The 22791-nt window shown below is 49.5% G+C and overlaps 1 protein-coding gene across 2 annotated transcripts in view; it reads right to left on the reverse strand.

Annotated features, from left to right (window-relative positions):
* The window catches only part of LOC119441295 (GATOR complex protein MIOS-like), a 341599-nt gene that overhangs the window by 242830 nt on the left and 75978 nt on the right, over nt 1–22791 (reverse strand). For both annotated transcript variants that reach the window (XM_037705922.2, XM_049661128.1), the window contains exons 7-8: nt 22007–22065; nt 15587–15674 (exon numbers count right to left, since the gene is read on the reverse strand). In XM_037705922.2, coding sequence (XP_037561850.1) covers nt 15587–15674; nt 22007–22065 — 147 coding nt within the window. The remainder of the gene's footprint in view (nt 1–15586; nt 15675–22006; nt 22066–22791) is intronic.

A 22791-nucleotide genomic window follows, 5' to 3' on the forward strand; every position in this document is an offset into this window, starting at 1 on the left:
GACGGTGAATTAGCCGTCGCCTTCAAGAAAAAGGCGATTGAGTACGCGGAAGCCCTCCATGGGCTTCGTATCGTGCGACCATCAACCCGCGTGTTTGTCAGCACCTTATCATCACAGCACGGAGCAGCATTTAAATAGATACTGTCAACATTGTGCAACCGGCTGAATCGCATTTGTTTAAAGGTAAGGGTGTCTTTCGGTACTTTTGCCATTGAAAAAGATTTTTTTTTTTTTAGAATTGGTTAGTTGAGGGGTTGACCTATATTCCGGTTTGACCTATAGTCCGGTTTTTACGGTAAATGAAATGTGGAATGCCATACCTGATGTTGTAGATCAGACAGATGTGCACAAATTTGAATGCTCGATTGCTATTTTGTATCGTGGGCACCCAACCTGATGCTATGAAATGTTAAATTTGCTTGTTCTACTATTTTCCCTCCCTGTAACAACCCTCAAGCGAGGGTTAACAGTATCAATAAAGAAGACGAAGAAAACTACTATCCCTACTCCTTATACTCTCTACTAATTTGCTATCGCAATTGATGCTTTGCCTTTCAGGCGAAACTGCGACATTAAAAAAAATTATTACTTTGTATGCTTCATGCGAAGATCGTGGGTACTTGGACATTAACCTTTCAACATTCATAAATTTAAACGAATGCAAAACTCCCAGTCGCACGCTGCGATTCTCGGATACACAGCTGGTTGGTCTACATGTTTTGCATACGTGCAGGGCTTGAAAATTGTTGTTTTGGTTATAGTACGGCACCGCTTATAGTGCAGATATTCACGACTCCGGCGACTTATGTTATAAGCGGTCTACACTGTAGGTAAGGGCGGAATTTTGCTGTAGCCCAAATGATGGCTAGACATTCCTTTTCGGTCGTAGAATAATTTCATTTCGCTTTTGACAGCAACCGGCTAGCATAAGCTATCAGTTTCATCATTCGCAGTTTTACGACTGTTTTCTTCACCCTAACTATTACGTGATATCTGGTGGAGGTGCTGGTGCGTTCATGCACCGAACACCGCTGCAAAGCCACGATAAAAGCCCAAGACCTGAGGACTACATCATCATCCCCAAGGACCAGCGAGCGAGCCGTAAGCAGCAAGGACTTCTGCAGGAGTACAGTCCTCTTACAGAGAAGACCACAGGGATCAAGGCCAAGTCAATGACCCCAATGGTAGCCCCAGGGTCCTCCATCCCGCTGCAACAACCTCGGGAGCCACCGACCTTCCGTGGATCATCGGCTGAAGACCCTAAAACCTGGCTGGTCCTCAACTGGAGCGACGACAACCAGCTGCGCCATGCCTATTTTTTGTTGGATGACTCTGCTTGGACCTGGTTTGAGAACAGAGACACCACCTTGGTGACGTGGGACCTATTTCGGGAGAACATTGTGTGGACCTTCATGAGTGTCATAAGAAAGGAAAGGGGCTGAAGTTCTCTAAAAAATCAGAGTGCAATTACTGAACAAGAACATCGCAGTCTTCACGGGTGAGATGACTCGCCTCTTCTGCCACGCCGACTCCAACATGTCTGAAGAAAAGGAAGTTCAGTTCTTGGTGCTGGGTGTTAAAGAGCAACTTTTCACCGGATTGATACACAACCCTCCCAAGACTGATGCAGAATTTGTTTTGGAGGCCACAACGATTGAGAAAATGCTTGAAATGCGCACCAGGCAATGAACTGCCGTGTGCTGACAACAAACTACGCTGAAGTGCAAGCGCTAGGCACTGACGACCTGCGCGAGACGATCAGAGCGGTTGTACGGGAAAAGCTGTAGAAGTTGTGTGCAAGGTCGCAGCCCTAGGTGGCCTCGTTCACTGACATAGTTAAAGAAGAGCTTCAGCAGTCACTGGAAGTACCAGAATTTCCAGCATCGCCTCAACCACAGCTGGAAGCGATGACCTACACCGCCGTCGCCCGCAGTCAAGGTCCCCTTCCGCGCTCGCGCCAGAGCCCCATGACGCTGCAATTCCGTCCGCCCATCCCCCAACGTAGCTACACGAGGAAGAGGGACATTTGGCGCGCCCCTGACCACCGCCCGCTCTGCTATCACCTGCAGGGAAGCCGACCATGTCTACCGCCGATGCCCATACCGTGAGATGGGCCTATGAGGCCCATCTCATAGCGCCTCGTCCACAGCTTGGCGAGTGGCCACGTGACATCGCCGACTACCTCGCCGCTAGTGAGTGGAGCCCTCAACGACTCTCCCGTTTGCCGTCACCAGGCCGCTACCTGTCGCAGCAATGCCGACCACACACTGGACCAGCCCGGGGTCGGTCCGCAAGCCCATATCCAGAAAACTAAAAGCAGCAACCGATGGAGGTGCGGTTGCTGTACGTCGCAATGACGAAGATCCTCCTCCACCAACGTTTCAAGATATATCTCGACGATGCAGCAACAACAGCCGCTATCCCGATGAAGCCTGGAAGCGAAGAATATGCCGACAAAAGACAACCTGACGACGCGACGTACCAGCCACATGTCGATGCAACGCATCCGTTATCCGACGCGAAGACCTGACTGCAACGCATGACAAAGAACCACCGACCTCGACGTGCTTCTCGATGGCCACGAAGTTACCGTGCTTGTAGACACTGGAACCGACTACTCCGTCATCAGCAGATTATTTGCCGCCAAGTTGAAGAAAGTCAAGACTGCATGGGATGGCCCCCAAGTTCGGACAGCTGGAGGATACCTCATAACGTCGACTGGAATCTGCATGGCAAGAAGTACAGCTCGCGTGATGTAATTCTCGGCATGGACTTCCTGAGCCAACATGGCGCAATAATCGACCTGAGGTCGAAGTTGATAACGCTGTCCACAGACCAAGTGATACTGCCGGAGAGCACTCGTATTCACCATGCCTTGAGGGTGCTCGAAGATCAAGTCAGCAATGCTCTCCCTCCTCGCTCCAACACTGTCACTTCCGTCGGCACCGACACAGGTGTAGAACGACACAGGCGTAGAACGACACAGGCACCGTCGACACCGACACAGGCACCGTCAACACCGACACAGGCGATGACGCCTTCTACGCAGGCGTAGAAGGCGTCATCGAGGGCGACCAACGTCTACTGCTTGACTGTGAAATTTGCGTCGCAAGAGAGCTCAACTGCACGGAGGGAAAGCGAAAGTGATAGTGACAAACTTCTGCCAGGAGTTCAAGCACATCAAAAAGGGCACGACAATCGCATACATTGCGGAAATTGTGGAAACCAGCAATGCGTTTGTCTTCTCGGATTCTGCCGCATCTACCCCGACGACCATAGTTTCCGAACCAGACTTTGACATAAATCTAAGTCTCCCCAGGAGTAAGCGGCGAACACAGTTGGAGATCGTCGAAATCTCTGAACTCCGGATCTAGCGCATAGGCTTTTATACATGAGTCATCGAAGGTTCCAGAGTAATCGCTGCTGCCCGCGTGTTTTCCAGAAAGTCCTACACAATTTGTGTCGCGCATACAATCGGATTATGCAAGGTTTGGTGACAATAGACAGCGGATAGAACCATTGAGAACATTCGAGAAAGTTTCGATTTATGCAGGCGCATCCTGCGCTGAGCAATATTTTTTAACTGGTGAAAAGCAGTCACCTGAGAAAGATAAACAAGTACACATGTCAATATGTAGCTTTGACCTTTATTTTCTCTTCTAATAATCAACCTAGTACCACAATAGTTAAGAAAATAGAGCTTTGAAAGACTACTTTATCAAGCTAAACCAATTAAGTATTTCTCTTAAGCTTAAATTCTGATATCTCGAAATAATGATTAAGTCAGAATGTTTTTCTACCCGTAGTGTCAACCCCTCCTTATCTCGAATAGCTTTCGTGCCGGACTAAAGATAACTCGAAATCCCAATGGGAGAAAATGCCTCTACCGAGAGGTGTCTGCAATATCAGCCACTGGCCCTCACGATGGGTCAGGTCTCTAACCTAAGCAGTGCTTCTAACTTGCAGAGCTCCTCTTTCTCTCTCAGAGCCAAGCCCATTTCTGCACTGAGTACAGTCCACCTAGAGGGCATGTCCATTTCGTCTGCTGTTGAAGTTCTGATTGGCTGGGCTGGAGTGTGCTTCAGCAGGAGCCAGTCGCCACAGCTAACCAGCACTTCAGCAGCAGACGAAATTGACATGTGCACTAGGTGGACTCTTACAGAATACCTCCCCAGGTCTGCACTGCCCAGGTGAGACGATGTGGCCCAAGAACTGCTGACAGCACACATGTACTTTGTCCGGGTTAATTGTAAGGTTAGGTGGCAGTACTTCCCTCATCTGCTCAAGGTAACTCTCAAACATCACCAAGTAGACTAGAACATCATCTAAAAATACCATAGTGAATTGCTGATTGATTCCCTGCAGCACACAGGGAATCAATCAATTTTTCAAGGTTTGAAAAGTTGCCAGGCCACCTGCCACCCCAAAGGGCATCCTGATGAATTCAAACCTACCCTGATGGCAGATGAAGGCCATTTTCACAATGTTCGCATCGCAAACAGAAATCTGGGGGAAAAAAAAAAAAACTTGGGAGAGGTCGAAGCTTGAGAACCACTGAGCTCTGCCAAGTTGTGTTAGCTGCCAGTCCGTTCGAGGCATTGGGTAGGCAGCTACCTTGGTTCGTGCCTTCAACGGTCCGTAGTCTAGTGCTTGTCTTCCAGCGCATGAAACTCAAGTTTGCATCTGCCTTCTGATCCCCCCATCAAACTTAACTAAATCGTGCAGCTCACTTCATTTCCTCTAATTACGACTGTTGTACCAGTATCTTGAATGTCAAATCATCCCTTCATCCACTCCTCTCTTGCGCCGAAAAATCAGTCAGCTATGTCTTTTCCACAAGCTCTATTAGTTTCCCTTATCTACGAGGAACACTTCTACTGACCCCTGCCCAGTCTTCTCACTGCCTTTTTTAACTATCTCAGTATACAACACTTGCATGGATCTACTAAGGCTTTTAATCAATCGTTCCTGCCCTCTGTAATTGAAACATAGAATTCTTTGGCTGATCTCACTATCAAGGAACGAAATCCAAAAAAATTTCCCCCCAAAATTTTGAGAGATGTTAACGAAACACATGCACTAACCACTGCATCCTTCTTATCATTCATTTAATTGTTGCTAATTGTATGATTTACTGTGCTATAGAGAGAGAGAGAGAACAACTTTATTTAAAAAAAAAAAAATAGACCCCAGTCTGGGTCCACCAAAAAGAGCGAGGCCTAATCTTCAGACAGGCCCAGAAGTTTAAGATGTACGAGCAGTGCTTTCATAATGTCTGGGGAGGAGTCCGCCAGCCACTCCTCCAGGGTCGCAGGTCTTCTTGTAGTAGGTATTTGACTGAGGCTCCCGCGCATGGCTGCATGGGCACCCGGACAATCCCACAGAACGTGGGCGTTATCCGGGAAACCACCGCATGCCACACAGGTGGGAGGCCCGTCATTGCCTTGTATGTAGTGCTGTATGTGGGGGGTCAGTAGAGAGTGTGTTTGCGCACGCCGCACTAGGGCCGCCTCGCGTCGCGTCATGGAGTGGGGTGGATTCGGATAAACTCTGCAGTTGCTACGCATTTCGTCTAATCTTTCGCGCCGATCGGAACGTGCCAGAGCAAGTAATTCGGTACGGTTCAGTGAATCCGGCCACCACAGGGGAGGGCCCGGGAGACTTGCGCGGGACGTGGCATGTGCCACTTCATTCCCTCTAATCCCCGAGTGACCAGGTATCCACTGTATCCGCACACGTATGGAAGGGTGGGCATCAAAGTGGTTAGCTAATGCGTTGTAATGCGCGTCTGGAATGTCACCTGTCGCGAGGGCTCGACAGGCTGCTTGACTATCTGTGCGTATCAGTATATTACGGGCATGCGGGTTGGGCATGGTAACGGCCTCTACAACGGCCGTGATTTCTGCCAGGCGTTGCGTGCTAATGTTGTAATGGAAGCCCCAGGACAATGGTACTCCTTCGGATGCTATCCCTGTCCGGTAGCCCTCGCAGCTCTGAGAAGGAGATGCGTCCGTGTACAAGATCCACTCTTCTGTGTTTTCGTGGAGATGTTGGGCTCGTGCTTGTCGTCGTCCTGGCTGTCTGTCTGGGTCCATGTGTCGTGGTACAGGTTCGACGGCGATCTGGTCGAGCGTCGCCCATGGGGGCCGGGTTGCTTCGAATGCGGATGGTGGAGGTATATCGTAGCCCAACTCACTAAGCAGGGCGTGTCCTTGTGCAGAGAGCTTGAGGCGGGTAAATTGTGCTTCACGGTGAAGTTGAGCCAGCTCGTCGAGTTTAGGAAGAATCGCCGTATCTTGAACCCTTGCGGACTTGGCGTATTGTGGGGTACCCAATATTGTACGAGAGATTTGACGGAGCATGGTTTCAAGCTTAGATTTTTGCGTCTTAGTAATTTCCATATACGGGTATTGATACATGACGCGGGGTATGGCTAGGGCCAGGGTCATGCGCCTGAGTTGATGTTCTTTGATGCCTCTTAGCTTACGCGTAGTGCGTTTCAAGAGTCGGTGAACTTGTTGTAATTGTTCGGTTGTATGTTGAAGCCATTCCTTGGACTTGCCGTCGTCTTGCAACCAGAAGCCTAGCACCTTTATGTAGGGCTTCCTAGGAATGGGGTCATTCTGTATGGAGAGTGTAATGAGCTGCCGATCTTCCCGAGCATTTGGAAGTTTCCCGTTCGTGACGACGATGTACTCTGATTTGGCATTGGATAGAGTGAGCCCTCTTTCATGAAGGTACCGAGCTGTGGTGTCAACGGCCGACTGTAATGTGTGTTGTATTTCTGATGGTGAACCTTTGCAGGTCCAGAGGGTGATGTCGTCCGCATATATTGTAAAATGAAGGTCTGGCACAGCTCTGAGATGGCGCGTCAGACCGTTGAGAGCGAGGGAGAAGAGGGTTGGTGACAGAATCGACCCTTGCGGCACCCCTTGTTGGAGGTACCGTGCGTCTGCTTCTACCTCATTTACCTTCACGGAAACAGTGCGGTCAGTAAGAAAGTTTCGGACATAGTTATATAGCTTCTGTCCCGGTCGGATCTCTCTAAGGCCTTCGAGAACCGCTTCGTGGGCGACGTGGTCAAAAGCACCCTTGATGTCCAGGCCAACTATGGCGCGCAGTTGAGAAGTACTGTATTCAGTGTACACATCCTGCAAAGCAAGCATCGCATCTTGCGTTGACATGTGTTTCCGGAATCCGATTACACGTGGGTCGACCGGATATGTCATGTCCTGTTTCCAGAGTAGTCGTGATAGTGCCATGCGCTCCATAAGTTTTCCTGGACACGACGTCAGTGAAATGGGGCGGAGATTTGCAATTTCGTGTGGGGTCTTATTAGGTTTGGGAATGGGAATTATCGTGGCCATTTTCCATGCTGAGGGTATATTGCCTGTGTCCCAAACTTGGTTGATGGTGTCGAGGAGGTATTGCAGTTGAGTGTCGGGTAAATTTCGTTACATTTTGTTAGTTATCCCATCCCGGTGCTGTCTGCCGTTTACAGGCACTGATGGCAATTCTCAGCTCACCCATTGTGAAGGGGCGGTCGAGATCGGAAGGAGTGTGGTCTGCCAATACAGGTAGAGGTTGTGTGCTACGAATGATGGTAGCTGTTGGGAAGAAGTGGTCCGCGATTTGTTCTGCTAAGGTTTTCGAGTTAATTCCTTTCTTTAGTTGTAAAACCTCTAGGTGGTTCTTTCGTTTGGGTTGTCCAAGCAGCGTGCGAAAGAGAGACCACGCTTTGCTCGTGTGTAGGTTGTTACCTGCACTCTCGCAGATATCCAGCCAGTTGTCGGTAGCCAACTTGTCCGCGTACTCTTGAGCTTCTTGCGTGATCTCCTCTATGCGGGCTCTGAGACGTTTGTTTAGTTTGTTGCGTTTCCATCTCCGGATTAGGGCATGCCTTTTGTCCCAGAGTGTTACGAGATGTCCATCAATTTGTGGGTTGTCCTCGTTGCGTTGGACTGTTTTGGTGGTTTGTCTATGTGCTGTGCGGAGGGAGTGATTCCACGCATCTAGCGTAGACGTTTGGAATTTTGTAGTCACCTTGCGAAAGGCATCCCAGTCTGTGAGTTCCGTGGCAATAGAGTAGTAACCACGCTTGGGACTTCTTTGTCGATTAGGTAAGGGAACGGTAATTTCGAGGATGCAGTGATCACTGCCGAATGTTTCGCCCAGATTACGCCAGTCAGGTGTCTTTCTTGTCCTGCCCCATGCCAAATCGGGATTCGTGTCGCGCTGCACAGAATTTCCCGTTCTGGTCGGTGTGCTGATGTCATTGAGAAGAGAGAGCTGGTGTGTGTGGGCCAAGTCGAGAAGGATCCTCCCGGCCGCAGAGGAGTCTGGGTAACCCCAGTATGCATGACGGCTATTAAAGTCTCCTGTCCACAGCAAGTCTGACTTTTCAAGCTGCCTAAGGAGGTGGTGCCAAGGGGTTCGTTGAAATTTCGTATTAGGTAACCGATATGTGTTGATGATGTTCATGTCGTACTCTCGGAAAAATCGGCATTTTAAGAAAACGCTTTCTTCATTTTCATTATTAAGGTGGTCGAGGTGTTCCTGCACAGCCGTGTGTCGTTCCGATACCAGCGTTGTTGCCATGATTCGGTATGTGACCTGTTCAGTCCCATGCCTACGTTTTACTGGGATGCTAGGAGCACTGTAGGTTGTATAGCCTGGTAAGGAGATGCACGCTAATGGTTCCTGGAGAACTATCACATCGGGCTTACGCGAGGAATGCGCGATGAAATGTAAGAGGGTGTTACGTTTACGGCGAATTCCCCGACAGTTCCACTGCCAGACAATTATCCCCGCAGTGTGCTGTGACGGAACGCACTGAGAGTTATTCGACGTTGCCATTATTGGTATTGACTTGCTTGTATGGGTGTGCCTCGTCACGTGCTGTACCGCGCCTGCGCGTAGATGCTGCGGTTCGGAGGAGTTCAACCGATTGTACGAGCGCTGCAAGTTGTTTAAGTATCTCTGCTTGCTGTGTTTGCATTTCGACTTGTTGCTTCTGCAGAAGATTAAGTTGTCTTTCTATGGTTTCTAATCTCGCATCCGTCTCGGCTTTATATGCGAGAAAGTATTCCGGAGGTGCTGATTCCTGTAGGCCAGCGCAAGAGGGAGTAGATGTGGTTGAAGGTGTAGTGGTGTTATGTAGTTTGCTAACACTGCGACCCAGAGGAGTGAAGGACGGACTCACCTTTTCTGGGGAGGAGTGCCTGGGTTGCTTTTGCGGGGGTTCTTCGGAATGCGCGGGCGGCTTCTGGGAGAGCAGGGCCCGCACAAAACTTGGGGTTTTCGGCTTGGGTGGTGGCGGGGGTGGCGTCGATCTTTTCGTTGGGTAGCCTGGAAGACTGCCAGATCTGGGTCTGGGCTCCGATTTTGGGTCCGGTGTCGTATCTCGTAGAGCTTCAAAGCGGTTGTGGAGTGGTAGCGAGGGGTAGTTTTGGTCGTTTTTCTTAGGTGGGTTGGTTGCTATGCTCTGGCTTGTTTGGCGGTTTTTGGGCTGACCGGAGTCCTTTGATGTGGTCTTGAGTCGTCTCCTTTCTGCAGCGAGGCGGGTGAGCTTGTCAGCCTGCTGTTTCTTGGGGCACCGTGGGTCGCGAGCACCGTGCGGTCCCTCGCAGTTGAAGCACCTAACTTCACATTCGTGCGCTGTTTGGTCGGGTCGTTGGGCGGGAGGGAACTGTTGTCCACATGTCTCGCACCGAGTGAATTCATGAGCCGTGGGACACACATCGGCGCGGTGTCCAATGGTGAAACAAATGGTACACTGCACAGCGCGAGGGCGAAAAGGTTGTGTCTTTGTGAGCCACAGGCCCATCTTGACTTCCTTGGGCACCGTGGCACCCTTAACAGTGAGGAGTATAGTCTCTGACTGGCCTAGTCGCCGTGCTGCCAAAATGTGCCGGTCTTCGATGCTGATTATGGACAGAAGCTGATCGTCCGGGATATCCTTAGGGAGGCCATGGACTACGCAGCGTGCGTGCTGTGCTTCGGCTGCCACGTAGGCAGTCACATCGTGTCGTTCTCCGTCGAGTGTCATTGAGCGCAAGCCAGCGAGTTTCTGAGTCGCCGATTCCCTCCCGCTCGTTGCCGCGACGAGGTTCTGCAGCTGTCTGACTTTTATATTGACGTCGCGCACCTCAGACGCCATGAGACCGGCAGCGACGCCGATGGCGTTCGTGACTTGATACGTCGGATACTTTGCAAGGTTGAGTTTTGTGCCCAGCCTCATGATGATGGTCTGAGGGCTAACGTGGCGTCGCACGACATGCACAGGAGTGAGGTTCTTTTCTTCAAGCTGGTCTTGTAACAGCTCCATAGCCGCTTCTTCGTCCATGACGCCGGAACGCCCAGTCGCGTTTGCCCCAGCCGCCGGCGAGGCTCCGGCGGTTAGGGATAGCGAGGCCGCCGTGTCGCAGATCCAAGAAAAAGCTTTCGAAACGGGAGTACACTGCTCCGGCTTACCCTACATGATGTCCATGGGGTGCCGGAACACTGGCCGCATCCGTCAGAAGAGTTGAGCGTCGTATATCCGATAGGTCAGGTATTTTGGGCGAAAATCGCGGAGCCGTGGCGAGGTGCGTCTTGTCGCCTCGGCTGGCATCGGCGTCTCTGCTATAGCTTCGGAATCAATTGACGGGAGGAAGGCTTCTAAGGAGGACGAATTGGCGGTGGTAACAGGAGTAATGCTGTCGACGTGAAGACTCATCGCGTCGTCAGGCAGTTGAGTGGAGTAGGCGGAATCAACATCGTCAAGCCGACCGATACATTCACCACGGAATAAGGTGGCTGGGGAAGAGGACCGATTCGTGACATAAATGGCGCTGCAAGAGTTTTCGACTGTGAGAACTGCAAAAGGAAGGAGGAAGTCTTTGCGAGAGGTGAAGGCTTCGGAGGGCGCAAACAGGGCGGTGGAAGAGGGAGCATAGTCGCAAGAAAGTGGCACAAGAACACAAGACAAAGGAGGTATATCAGTGTCCGCGGCGACGACCACTCGAGAAGGCGGCTTGTCAGATGCGGCGTCACACGTCGGCGACAACTCAAGTTCGGCACGCGCACAGTCAACAACGGCATAGTTAGCAGCAAGAAAGTCCCAACCCAAAATAACGTCGTGTGAACACGGTGAAAAAACGACGAATTCGACTACGTACAAAACGTCCTGAATGACAAGGCGAGCTGTGCATGCCACTGAAGGGTGAATGTGGTGCGCAGTTGCGGTACACAGGGAGACGTCGGAAAGCGGAATCGTAATTTTTTTGAGCTTGCGGCACAGTTCTCCACTAAGAATAGACACAGCGGCTCCAGTATCGACAAGTGCTTGCACAGAAACACCTTCGATATTCACGGTGATTTCGTTCGCAGGTAGAAATCGAGGCCTTGAAGTTGTCGACACGAGCGCAGTTCTTGCCTCCGGAACTGCGAGGGCTAGTTTTCCGCTTGTACTGGTGGGGGGCGACGAACCATTGGGGAAAGTGAACGGCGACGTGGTGAGGGCGACCGACGTGAGCCGTAGTCACGTCGATTCGGTGAGCAGCTGTTCATCGTTGAGTGGGAGGAGAGTAGCCTTGATTTACTTCGCCCGCACTAGTATGGATGTCACGACGACGACAGAAACGTGCGACATGGCCAGGTAGACAACAGAAGTAGCAAATAGGCCTGTTGTCCTGGGTGCGCCAAGGAATAGTGGACGGCGGTGCGGGACGGCGAAAAGGAGGCGGGGTCGGGTGGACAGGCGCACGCGCAGCGTAGAAGGTATTTGCTGGTCGAACAGGATCCGTGCGGAGTGGCATTGCTGGTGACTGGCGGCGTGCGACCTCAGCATAGGTGAGTGGAGCGGAAACAGGCGGATGCTGGTAGGTGGTTGGGAGAGCCTCAGAAATTTGCTCCTCTATGGCCTGTCGTAGCGTCGGAGCAAGCGCCTGCGCAGAGTCCGGGACGCAGGAAACAAGCGACAATTGTCGCGCCACTTCTTCTCGGAAAAACTGCTGTATCTGCCGCATGAGCATTGTGGTGTCAGCAGAAACGGAGCCTACAGTTAACGCTGACATGTTGGCTGTGTCAGGGCTCGGGAGGCGTGTAGCAATGCGCTGTTTCCGCAACTCGTCGTAGCTCTGACAGTACTGAACCACGTCCGTGACAGTTTGGGGATTTTTGGCTATGAGCATGTGGAAGGCGTCGTCCTCGATCCCCTTCATGATGTGTCTGATTTTATCGGCTTCGGACATCGCAGGGTTGATGCGACGGCAGAGGTCCACAATATCCTCGATGTAGGACGTGAAGTTCTCGCCGGATTGTTGGGCGCGACCGCGTAAGCGCTGTTCTGCGCGGAGCTTGCGAACAGCGGGTCGGCCGAAGACTTCCGCGAAGCTCGCTTTAAAGGCGGACCAGTTGGCAATATCAGCTTCGTGGTTGTGGAACCACAGCTGTGCTACGCCCGCCAGGTAGAAGTTGACGTAGCTGAGCTTGTCGCCGTCATTCCATTTATTGTGGGCGCTTACCCGCTCATATGAAGTGAGCCAGTCCTCGACGTCGTCCTCGTCGGTGCCGTTGAAAATGACAGGGTCTCGCTGTCGTGGTACGCCGGAGCAGGCGACCACCGGTGGTGCGGGAGCACCTTGCTGTGGCGCGTCGTCAGGAATTGCCGAGGCGGGGGGTAGAGTCCGGGTACGGAGTTCCAGGATGAAGAGGGAACCAGCACCTCCACCAATTGATAAGACGCGTTCAAGGTTAGATGCGCTTGGCGTTTTTATGAAGGCCAGAAACAGGCAACGGCCAAGCGGAGCGAGAGCGAGCACCAACAACAAGAAATGTCTTCTTCTTCGTCCTCTGCTGGCGCCGGTATTTGTCACTACAATTGCTACGGAAGTTATTTCAGTGACCAAGAGCGAGCCTGTCATGATTGAAAGGATGAAGAGGATGACATTTTAACCAGGCACGGGCTGTTTGATCTGGGCAGAGCTACATGCATATGCACTTGTAAATATACCTGTGTATAGTCATTTCCATGCATCTTTATACGTAACAATATTAATTCATCATTCTTGTAACAACTCAACATGTATGATGTATGTCAACATTTAGCGAACATTGTCCCCCTATTATGCCTATCCAACATGTAAGAGCTTAGTCAACGTAATGTTTTTGTTTATTTTATTTATTGTTACTTGAATGATTTACTGTGTCTGAGCTTTATTATTAATGTTTAATTTTTGTGACAACTCGCACGACTGATGTATGCAACATATTTCTAACGTTGTCCCTCCCCCATTATGTAACACAGTTAAACCTGCTTATAACGAACCTCCATATAACGAATTCCTGGATATAACAAAGTTTTTCTATTCCCCGCCGTTACTTCATAGAAGCACATGTATTCGAGACCTCTACGTAACGAAGTGGCAGCGGGAGACCCCCTCGATATAACGAATTTTCCCCTCCAACAACCTAGAGATTTTGCCCCAAATTTTGTCATTTTTGCACGAGCAGCAACCGGAAGCACTTTCTCCGCCGTGACGGAATGAGGAGCGAGCGCACGTGTGTGAGGCAGGCCTGCATCTCTCGACCCGGCGATCTTGCCGCCGCAGGCGTGACCTTTCCCCCTCCCTTCATTCAAACCTGATCCTTCCGCTTGCTGCAGCTGGCCTAGCCCGCCAAGCCGGCACTCTCTCTTTTTTCCTGTTGATGTTGCCGAAGCGCTAGCTGGTACACGCTGTGACACATCACACTCGATGAGCGCGGACACGTGTTGTCAAACGCTGGCGGCGTGTGGAAGTGCCGCTGGGGAAGCGAGCGAAGTGACCTTCGTGCTGTTGTCTATCGCTTCAACGCAAACTGAGCGCCGAAAACACACAGCACGCACAAAGCTACGAGCCGCCGACGCACATACACTGCTAAGCTCTGCCCCAACGCAGATCGCTTTCAAGATACGGCCCGCACAACCGCGCGCCGCTGCGCAGTACACAGTTGATGCCAGAGTATAGTACAACGCCGCCCCGCTATCCCTCCCCCCTCGCTGGTGCCTTGAGCGCAATGGAAGAAGGCGCGCTTCCTCCCTGCTTTTCTTGCGCGCGCGAGATTTAGACGCCGTCATCGGCTCTCCTCGCCCGTTTTCACTTGCCCATACAGTATACGGCGCGCGGCGACTGCGTTCTCGCCCTTGGACTTTATACGGAATATCTATGAGCCAAAACCAATTTTAGGGCCACAACGCGTCATAGACACCATCTATATATAGCAAATACGGATCTCAAGGGCCATACTTTTGCTGGCGGAAACCGAAAATATGTCATAGTTGTCGCCCCCAGCACTTTGGGGGAAAAACCAAAATAGCCGCTCGGGCCGGCGTGGGGTGGCAGTTCACAACGTATGATGCGGGAACGGTCCCACAGTTGCGACGTAACAGCGGGGTTACCAATGCATTGGGTTCTATGGGAGCTGTGCCGGGACTGGCCGAAAACGACGTAATAACCGGGAAAACGCAGCCCCCGGGAACGTAACAGCGGGGTTCTACTGTAACACTATACGACGCTACGACGTCATCGTGACGCTCGCTCTTCATTTCCGATGCCTCGCGCTTATGCGAAACGACACGAGTCCACGCATCTGGTACCTGGTGTGACATTCCAAGGATGAGTGCTTCGGCCAAAATGGAAAAAGGGTGCGCGTTACAATTGAGGGCGCGTTAGAATCGAGTAAATACGGTAAACGTTTCTTTTTCGAATTTTTGTGCCGAACCTGCATATAACGAAATCCTCTTTATAACGAGGTTTTTCGGGAATTTGTCAATTTCGTTATATCCAGGTTTAACTGTACTCGCAAGGGCCTTTAAAGGATAATAAATGCTGATGATAACTTCGTGTTGCTCGCTGGGGCGCTAGTTCAAGGGCTGCTGCTTCGCCTTATAAGACCCTGCTCTGGGAGCTCATGTACTTCAGTGATTTTCTGCTTCTCAGCATTCACTGGACAGAGCTTCTATCTCAAAGGCACACTATCCCCAGTGTTTATGCAGTGCCGAGCGAGGGTGGTACAGCCAGGGATTGTAGTGAACAAAGGGCTGAATTCGTCAAGCACTCCCTTAATGCTTGGTTGTAGTTGTGCTGCAACAGTGCAGTGCTTGCTTTTTTCGAATGGAATGCTACACCCTACGTCAGGAGCTGCAAGAACCTCTACGAAGAGGGTGTGCAAGTGGCACGACTCTTCCTCTATTGCGAGCACTGTGGCTGGACCCTTTTCACGCTTAGCGAACGGCACAGTGCATTGCAGATCGGTGCCAATAGTCCATCCGCCTAGTGCTACATGTATACAGATGCCTGTTGCACTCAAAAAGTCCCTGCCGAGAACAATGTCCCGACACAGATCTAGTACACGCACGAAGCGCTGGTTGTGGCTGCTTGTAGCCCACTGGATCTTGCACTTTAGGGATGTGGTAGATTGGGACGAACTTGTTGCCAGGCGATAAGAACTGTGTCCTATCTCGAAGGGGATGCCAACAGAAATCATCAGCACTGTCCATACAGCGAAAACCAGCCAACAAATTTAGAATGCGTACAGGCAACCAGTTGTTGTGATGGCAACTCACCCAGCTCGACTGGTCGGATGGCCGCATTCTGGACGTCCCAGATGTGGATGGAGTGATCCCCCTTGTGCTTGTCCAGGCAGGCAGCTAGCTGAGATGTTAAGTGGGGCACACATCACAAGGAGGAGCAAAACATATGCAAACACCAAATGCACAACTCTTCTGGGAGAGACACAAAACACACAGAAAAGGCTCTAAAACCTTTCTGTAAATTCCAAATGGATGCATAGGCGTGCCATGAATATGAGTCACAGTAATCCTGGCCAAGTACAGTCAAGACATAGTGAGTAGGGGCACAAGGAACTAGTCCAAACCTGTTTATAACAAACTCAATAGTTCTGTGAAAAGCAGTCGTTGGATCAGTAGTTAGCTTTGTGGACTTACCCTTTAAATCACGCAAAAATTAACGATCCTGTAGCTAGCGTCGGCATGCAGCTACGTACGATTCGACAGCACTTTGGCCTGAAAATAGAATTTTCAGTACCTTCATTTTTGTTCCCAGCAGTTTTCTGCATCTAACTGCCAGTTTACGTTAATACGTCATCGAAAGAATGAAATGTGGCAGCGTAGCTCCTTCGAAACAGCTTCCAGTCAGTTCCGATCACCTGCCCTTTCGAAACTACGAGTGCATCTGTCGCCATTTTTTTCTCCAAGAGGTTGCGATATAGTATTTTACTATCAGTGGGACACGAGTGATTTTTGCATATGATAGCAAAGCGTTCTCGTTGGCAGGAAAGCGGAAACTACTGTTGCAGGCTGGCATTTTGCAAATGTCTTGCCGTTACAGCTGCAGCATTGGCCGCACACACGCCGAGAGCCACGAAGTTACATTTTTCCATATCGCTTTGGCCGAAAAAGTGCAAATTCCATAAGGTAGAACGCCATCACAAATCATTATCAGCAACAACTTAAACAAAGTGTTGACGAACCATAACCGCCAACTCCTTGCAACTTTGCATGGCTGCGGCGCATTGTGCCGTGCTCACGCCGACTCGTGTTGCGTGAATATCAACAGCAACGCTTGAGCAGCCATTGGTTCACACTGGTCAAAATCATAACGTGGTGCACAGAGAATCGCCCTAACACGAGGGTGCCATGGCAGTAGCTTCTGAGATTGCGTGCAGTCTCTGCAAGGTGCCACACGAAGAAGTGTGCCGCCAATCTCGGAGGCCACGGCCGTTGAATGCTGTAACTGCTTCGCTCTGAAGCGCACGCTGGAGTAACCGTGCCTGTAAATCACCCTAGCCTGGTTGAACAAAGTGACTTTTCTCATGACTTCTGAAATCTGTGCGCGGCGCTCGCTCATCTCGGCGGTCGAATCTCCATCTCGGTCAGACTGGAGCAGGGGGGTGAGCTGCCATGTGCCCAGTTCGCTTCCGGGCTTCGAAACCTCACCATGCGCTTTTCTTGTACAAAGACCAAGGTTGAAGTGTTCGATGTAACAGTGCGGTGCTTTTCAAAATGTTCGTTACATCTTGACACAGTTTCAATAGGCAGTGTTGGAAAATCATAAATGCCATGAAATGTCCTTCTTATAACCGATCGATTGCTATATCTGGGTTTGTTATAGGTAGGTTTGACTGTATAGACATAATGAAGCAAAACATGCTAACTCTTGAGAAGCGATATTAAAAGCCACGCACAGCTATGCCTTGTTAATATGGGCACTTTGGTTTCCAGCCAAAATTGCTTATTATGTGAGCTATCTATCATAATGAGTCCTAGCAACAGAAAAGGTAGACAGGCAGATGTCTGGTCATTTCTTGTACAAGCACCATGAATACTCTCAGATGTGGAGCTGTCTTTCTGTATCTTCCAGGCAGAAACGCTGCCACCCCCCCCCCCCCCAAAAAAAAAAAAAAAAAACAATAACTGAAAGCTTCTCTGGGGCTTTGTGTCCACATACATATGCTCTGGATGCAGCTGCTTATGGCAACTTTTGATGCCTAATTCTCTCCTCATGGCAGATTTATTTTTTGTCCTTGTGGAAAAGTGGAAATGTGTATTGCTTCAATATCATCACATATTAGCGACAGCGAAGAACCAAAAGACTGCCAAAAGTGCGAGTTCAGAATCTAGCTTTTCATTAGGCAATCCTGTGCCACGAAAGGCAAGCAATAATCAAAGCACAATGATAGTGATAAGCACAGTCAACGCTCACTGAACCTGGTCTCACGGGTCAAGTGTGTCCTCTGCATATATACTGACTCGCAGTACATTCCACAGCAACTGCTCGTATTTGTGTACATTAAAATATGGGCACACACACAATCTGACAATACATGCTTTATTTGCTACAGAATTTGTGACAGCATTCAAGAAATTTGGAATACTGGAGGTGTGTCTTGCACTTGAGTGATAATTTGATAACAGCGCTTGTCTGCTGAAAACTACCACTGGCAAAAAAGTAAAACATAGTTGCTTGGCAATATCTTGTCACTGTAAGGCACGGAATCTTGAAAGGAAAACCCTTTGTTTTAATTCTGCTCAAAAATAAAAACCCAGGTTGTTTGCTTAAGAGTTCACAATGATAATATTTTTATAAAACTAAAATACATCTGCTTCTATGAAGTTTGCTCACTTCCATGGGAAGACGCATTTTTCACATAAGTGAGGCATACTTACTGGTAAATTTTATCTGCATAGAGTTGCCCATAATTTGAGCTGTCCATAATAACAAGCTTGATGATGATGAGGTATGAAAGTATTAACACCGCACAGTTAAAATCGGTAAAATTTTTCAGTTATGGCTACAATGAACTATTTTTCAGAAAAAAAGCAGAAATGATGAGCCATGCTCTGTTGTGTGTTTAAGTGACAATGAACATTCGTAGGGCAATCATTACATGCAGCCATGCATAAGATGATTGCATATCTCGCCCTACACCGGGCAAGCGCCAGTATATACTGGCACTTGCCTACTGCATGATACTGCCTGGCATGAGAGCCTGACTCTCAAGTTTGACTGGCACTTTCTGAAGCACTTGCTCAATTACAAATTACAGGCAGATTAGCTTGGTTTTGGTGTTGAACAAAATATTCACGAATGCAATGTGCAATAAAATTAGGGGCAACTCTTGACTTCAATTAACCTAGAGAAAAAGCTGGATTTAGAAAGGGTTATTCAACAATGCTTCACATTCATGTAAGTATTCAATCAGGTAAGTGAGAAATCTGCAGATTATAACCAGGCTCTCTATATGCCTTTCCTTGATTAAAAGGGGCATTTGATTCAGTATAAATACCAGTAGTGGTGGAGACATTGCATAATCAAGAAGTACAGGAAGTATATGTAAATATTGTGGCAAGAAATGTCTGTAAAGACTCCACAGCTACCCTAAACCCTTCTCAAGAAAAGCGGAAAAATACCAATCAAGAAAGGATCCCCAGGCAAGGAGAGATAATCTCTCCACTGCATGTTTCTAAGTACAGTAGAAACCCGGATATATCGAACCTTAAGGGGATCACAAAAAGTTTGATATATATAGGTAATTCAATATACATATAAAATAAAAATTTTACACAAAAATTTTTAAGGGGATATTACTGCTGTTTGTTATACATGTTATATGTGGGTTTGATATATCCAGGTTTGACTGCATTCAAGCATAGGCTGGGTAAATATTTGAGCAACCTGCAGTTTGCAGATTACATTAACCTGTTTAGCAATGCTGGAGATGACTTGTAACAAATAATTAGGGACATCAGCCAGCAAAGTGTAAGAGAATGGATGAAGATTATATGCAGAATACAAAGGTAACATACAATAGCCTGGCAAGAGAATGAGAATATGTGATTGGCAGTCAGCCTCTAGAATCTAAGCAATAGTACGTTTGGAACCCTGATTATGATAAAGAAATTTACAGAAGAATAAAAAGGGGTTGGAGCACATGCGCCAGGCACTAACAAGTCATGACTGGCAGCTTAGTGGTATCCTTGAAAAGTGTACAACCATTGCATTCTACCAGTACTAACATATGGGGCAGAAACTTCGAGGTTAACAATTCTGCTTGAAAAGGAGTAAAGACGAGCGCTGGATCAAAAAATTAGTCAGAATATAAGGAGACAAGAAGACCGTGGTGCAATGGGTTTAGCCGATATTCTATTTGACATGAACAGACAGAAATGGAGCTGGACAGACATGTACAGTTAAACCTGCTTATAACGAACCTCCATATAACGAATTCCTGGATATAACGAAGTTTTTCGATTCCCCGCCGTTACTCCATAGAAGCACATGTATTTGAGACCTCTACGTAACGAAGTGGCAGCGGGAGACCCCCTCGATATAAGGAATTTTCCCCTCCGACCACCTAGAGATTTCGCCCCAAATTTTGTCATTTTTGTGCGAGCAGCAACCGGAAGCACCCTGTCCGCCGCGATGGAATGCGAAGCGAGCGCACGTGTGCGTGCGAGCGTGTGCGAGGCGGCCCTGCATCCCTCGACCCGGCGATCTTGCCGCCGCGGGCGTGACCTTTCTTCCTCCCTTCATTCAAATCTGATCCTGCCGCTTGCTGCAGCTGGCCTAGCCCGCCAAGCCGGCCTCTCTCCTTTTCCAGCTGATCGCTGGTGCACGCTGTGGCACATCAGACTCGATGAGCGCGGACACGCGCTGTCAAACGCTGGCAGCGTGTGGAAGCGCCGCTGGAGAAGCGAGCGAAGTGACCTTCGTGCTGTTGTCTATGGCTTCAACGCAAACTGAGTGCCGAGAACACACAGCACGCAGAAAGCTACGAGCCGCCGACGCACCTACTGCTAGACTCTGCCCCAACGCAGATCGCTTTCAAGATACGGCCTGCGCCACCGCGCGCCGCCCCGCTATCCCTTCCCCCTCGCTCCCTCGCCGGTGCCTCGAGCGCAACGGAAGAAGGCGCGCTTCCTCCCTGCTTTTCTTGCGCGCGCGAGATTTAGACGCGGTCGTCGGCTCCCCTCGCACGTTTTCACTCGCACATACAGCATACGGCGCGCGGCGACGCTAGCGGCAAAAACACGCAGCAAAAACACGCGCCAGAAACGCGCGGCAAAAGTGGCAGGAATCGGGGGTCTTGCGGCGTGCCGCGCGAAATGGGTTCTGCGGCAAATGCCGCAGTGCCGCGAGATGAAGAACCAATCAAGACCGACGAGGGTGACGTCATGGAGCCATCGCAACCGGAACGCCGCCGGTCTGCACCGGGTTTTCAATCGACGATCGTCGTGTCTCGCATGAAACAACGAGCGCTCGCGGTGTTGCTCGCCTGTTCGGAGAGCGCGGGAGATCTTGTCGCGCAGCCGCGCGGCGAGACGCGCAGACGCACTTGCCACGGTGGCCTCGCGGCCGCGCGGCAACTTGCCGCTTGCTGCATGACGCGCGCGTTTTTTGCCGCTAGCGTGGCCGTACCCTTATATCTATGAGCCAAAACCAATTTTAGGGCCACAACGCGTCATGGACACCAGCTTTATATAGCAAAGACAGATCTCAAGGGCCATACTTTTGCTGGCGGAAACCGAAAATACGTCATAGTTGTGTCCCCGGCACTTTGGGCGGCCAATGCCATCGTCAAGCCACCAAGCCAAGCGACATGAAAAGTCAAAATGGGCGCTCGGGCCGGCGCGGGGTGGCAGTTCGCAACGTATGATGCGGGAACGGTCCCACAGTTGCAACGCAACAGCGGGGTTACCAATGCATTGAGTTCTAAGGGAGCTGTGCCGGGACCGGTCGAAAACGACGTAACAGCCGGGAAAACGCAGCCCCCGGGAATGTAACAGCGAGGTTCTACTGTAACACTATATGACGCTACGACGCCATCGTGACGCTCGCTCTTCGTTTCCGATGCCTCGCGCTTGTGCGAAACGACACGCGTCCACGCATCCGGTACCTGGTGTGACATTCCGAGGATGAGTGCTTCGACGAAAACGGAAAACGGGTGCGCGTTACAATTGAGGGCGCGTTAGAATCGAGTAAATACGGTAAACGTTTATTTTTCTAATTTTCGTGCCATCCTGCATATAACGAAATCCTCTTTATAACAAAGTTTTTCGGGAATTTGTCAATTTCGTTATATCCAGGTTTAACTGTAGTACGTAGGGCAGATAATCGAGATGCTCCTTTAAGGTTTACAGAATGGGTGCCATGTAAACGGAACCACAGGGGAAGATGGAAATGAGGAAACCGGCAGGGATAAGATGGTGCCAGCTGAAGACGGGAGCTGTAGTGGGGGGTCACCCTGGTTGGTATGGACAAAGCAAAAGTCAAGCACCAGTAGTTTGTGCGACGTGTGTGAACACGTTTCGGTGTGATCAATTGGGAAGCATTTTCGCTCTCCACTGTCAGGTTCAAATTGATGAAATTGAGCTGTTCACTCCAGATAAACCAGTGGAAAACTACAAAACATTATGGCATGAAAGAAGCGCTTAAAGTGCCAAGCCTAGTAATAACTCACTTACTAGGTTGTAGTTGACAGGATTCCATGCCACCATGTTGCAACGTCGTGGCTGCCTTGGTACTGCAACAAAGTAATGAGAGATGCAAACTCTGGCTTCTTCAGACAACTGAACAAGTGACTTGGCGCAATAAAAAACATAGACACAAGAAAGGCGGACAAAGTCAAGCGCTTGTCTTTGTTTGCCTTTCTTCTGTCTGTGTTTTTTATTGCGCCAAGTTACTTGTTCAGTTACAGAAAACCAACTAGCCCAACAATTAACTATTCTAGAATATCTTTCTTCAGACAAGCTTTGCTGAAAGATTACTGCCTGCCTAACTTTGACACCAACATGTGCCTTCTGGACTACATCAGGCCAAAATTAAAGGTAGATATCTCTCGAAAACAAAACATGCACTCTTTCATGTTTATTATTCACTCATGTAAGAAACGGTTGTGATTTTCAGCATTTCAACTAAGGGGGTGCAAATACAAGAATACACAAATAGAAATAAAATAGTGAACGACTGAGTAATTTGATTCATCAATACAATATTTCCTATTAGCATATAGTAGAACATTGTTCGTACGTTCTGGAAAAAAATGCAATAAAAATGTACTAACCAGGAAAACGTACGATCTGAAGTAACTAAAAATTGCCCAATGTTGACATTTACATAATATAAAGCGTTGCGCGAATCGTTGCGGCACGAAACGGAAATGCATGTCGAGTTGGTGGGGCTCCGGTGGTCCGAGGTGCATTTTATTGTTTTCCTAGGGTGTGGTGTTTGAGAACGGTGGCAGAAAACC

This window comes from Dermacentor silvarum, chromosome 2 (assembly GCF_013339745.2).
Source record: "Dermacentor silvarum isolate Dsil-2018 chromosome 2, BIME_Dsil_1.4, whole genome shotgun sequence".
NCBI classification, from domain to species: domain Eukaryota; kingdom Metazoa; phylum Arthropoda; class Arachnida; order Ixodida; family Ixodidae; genus Dermacentor; species Dermacentor silvarum.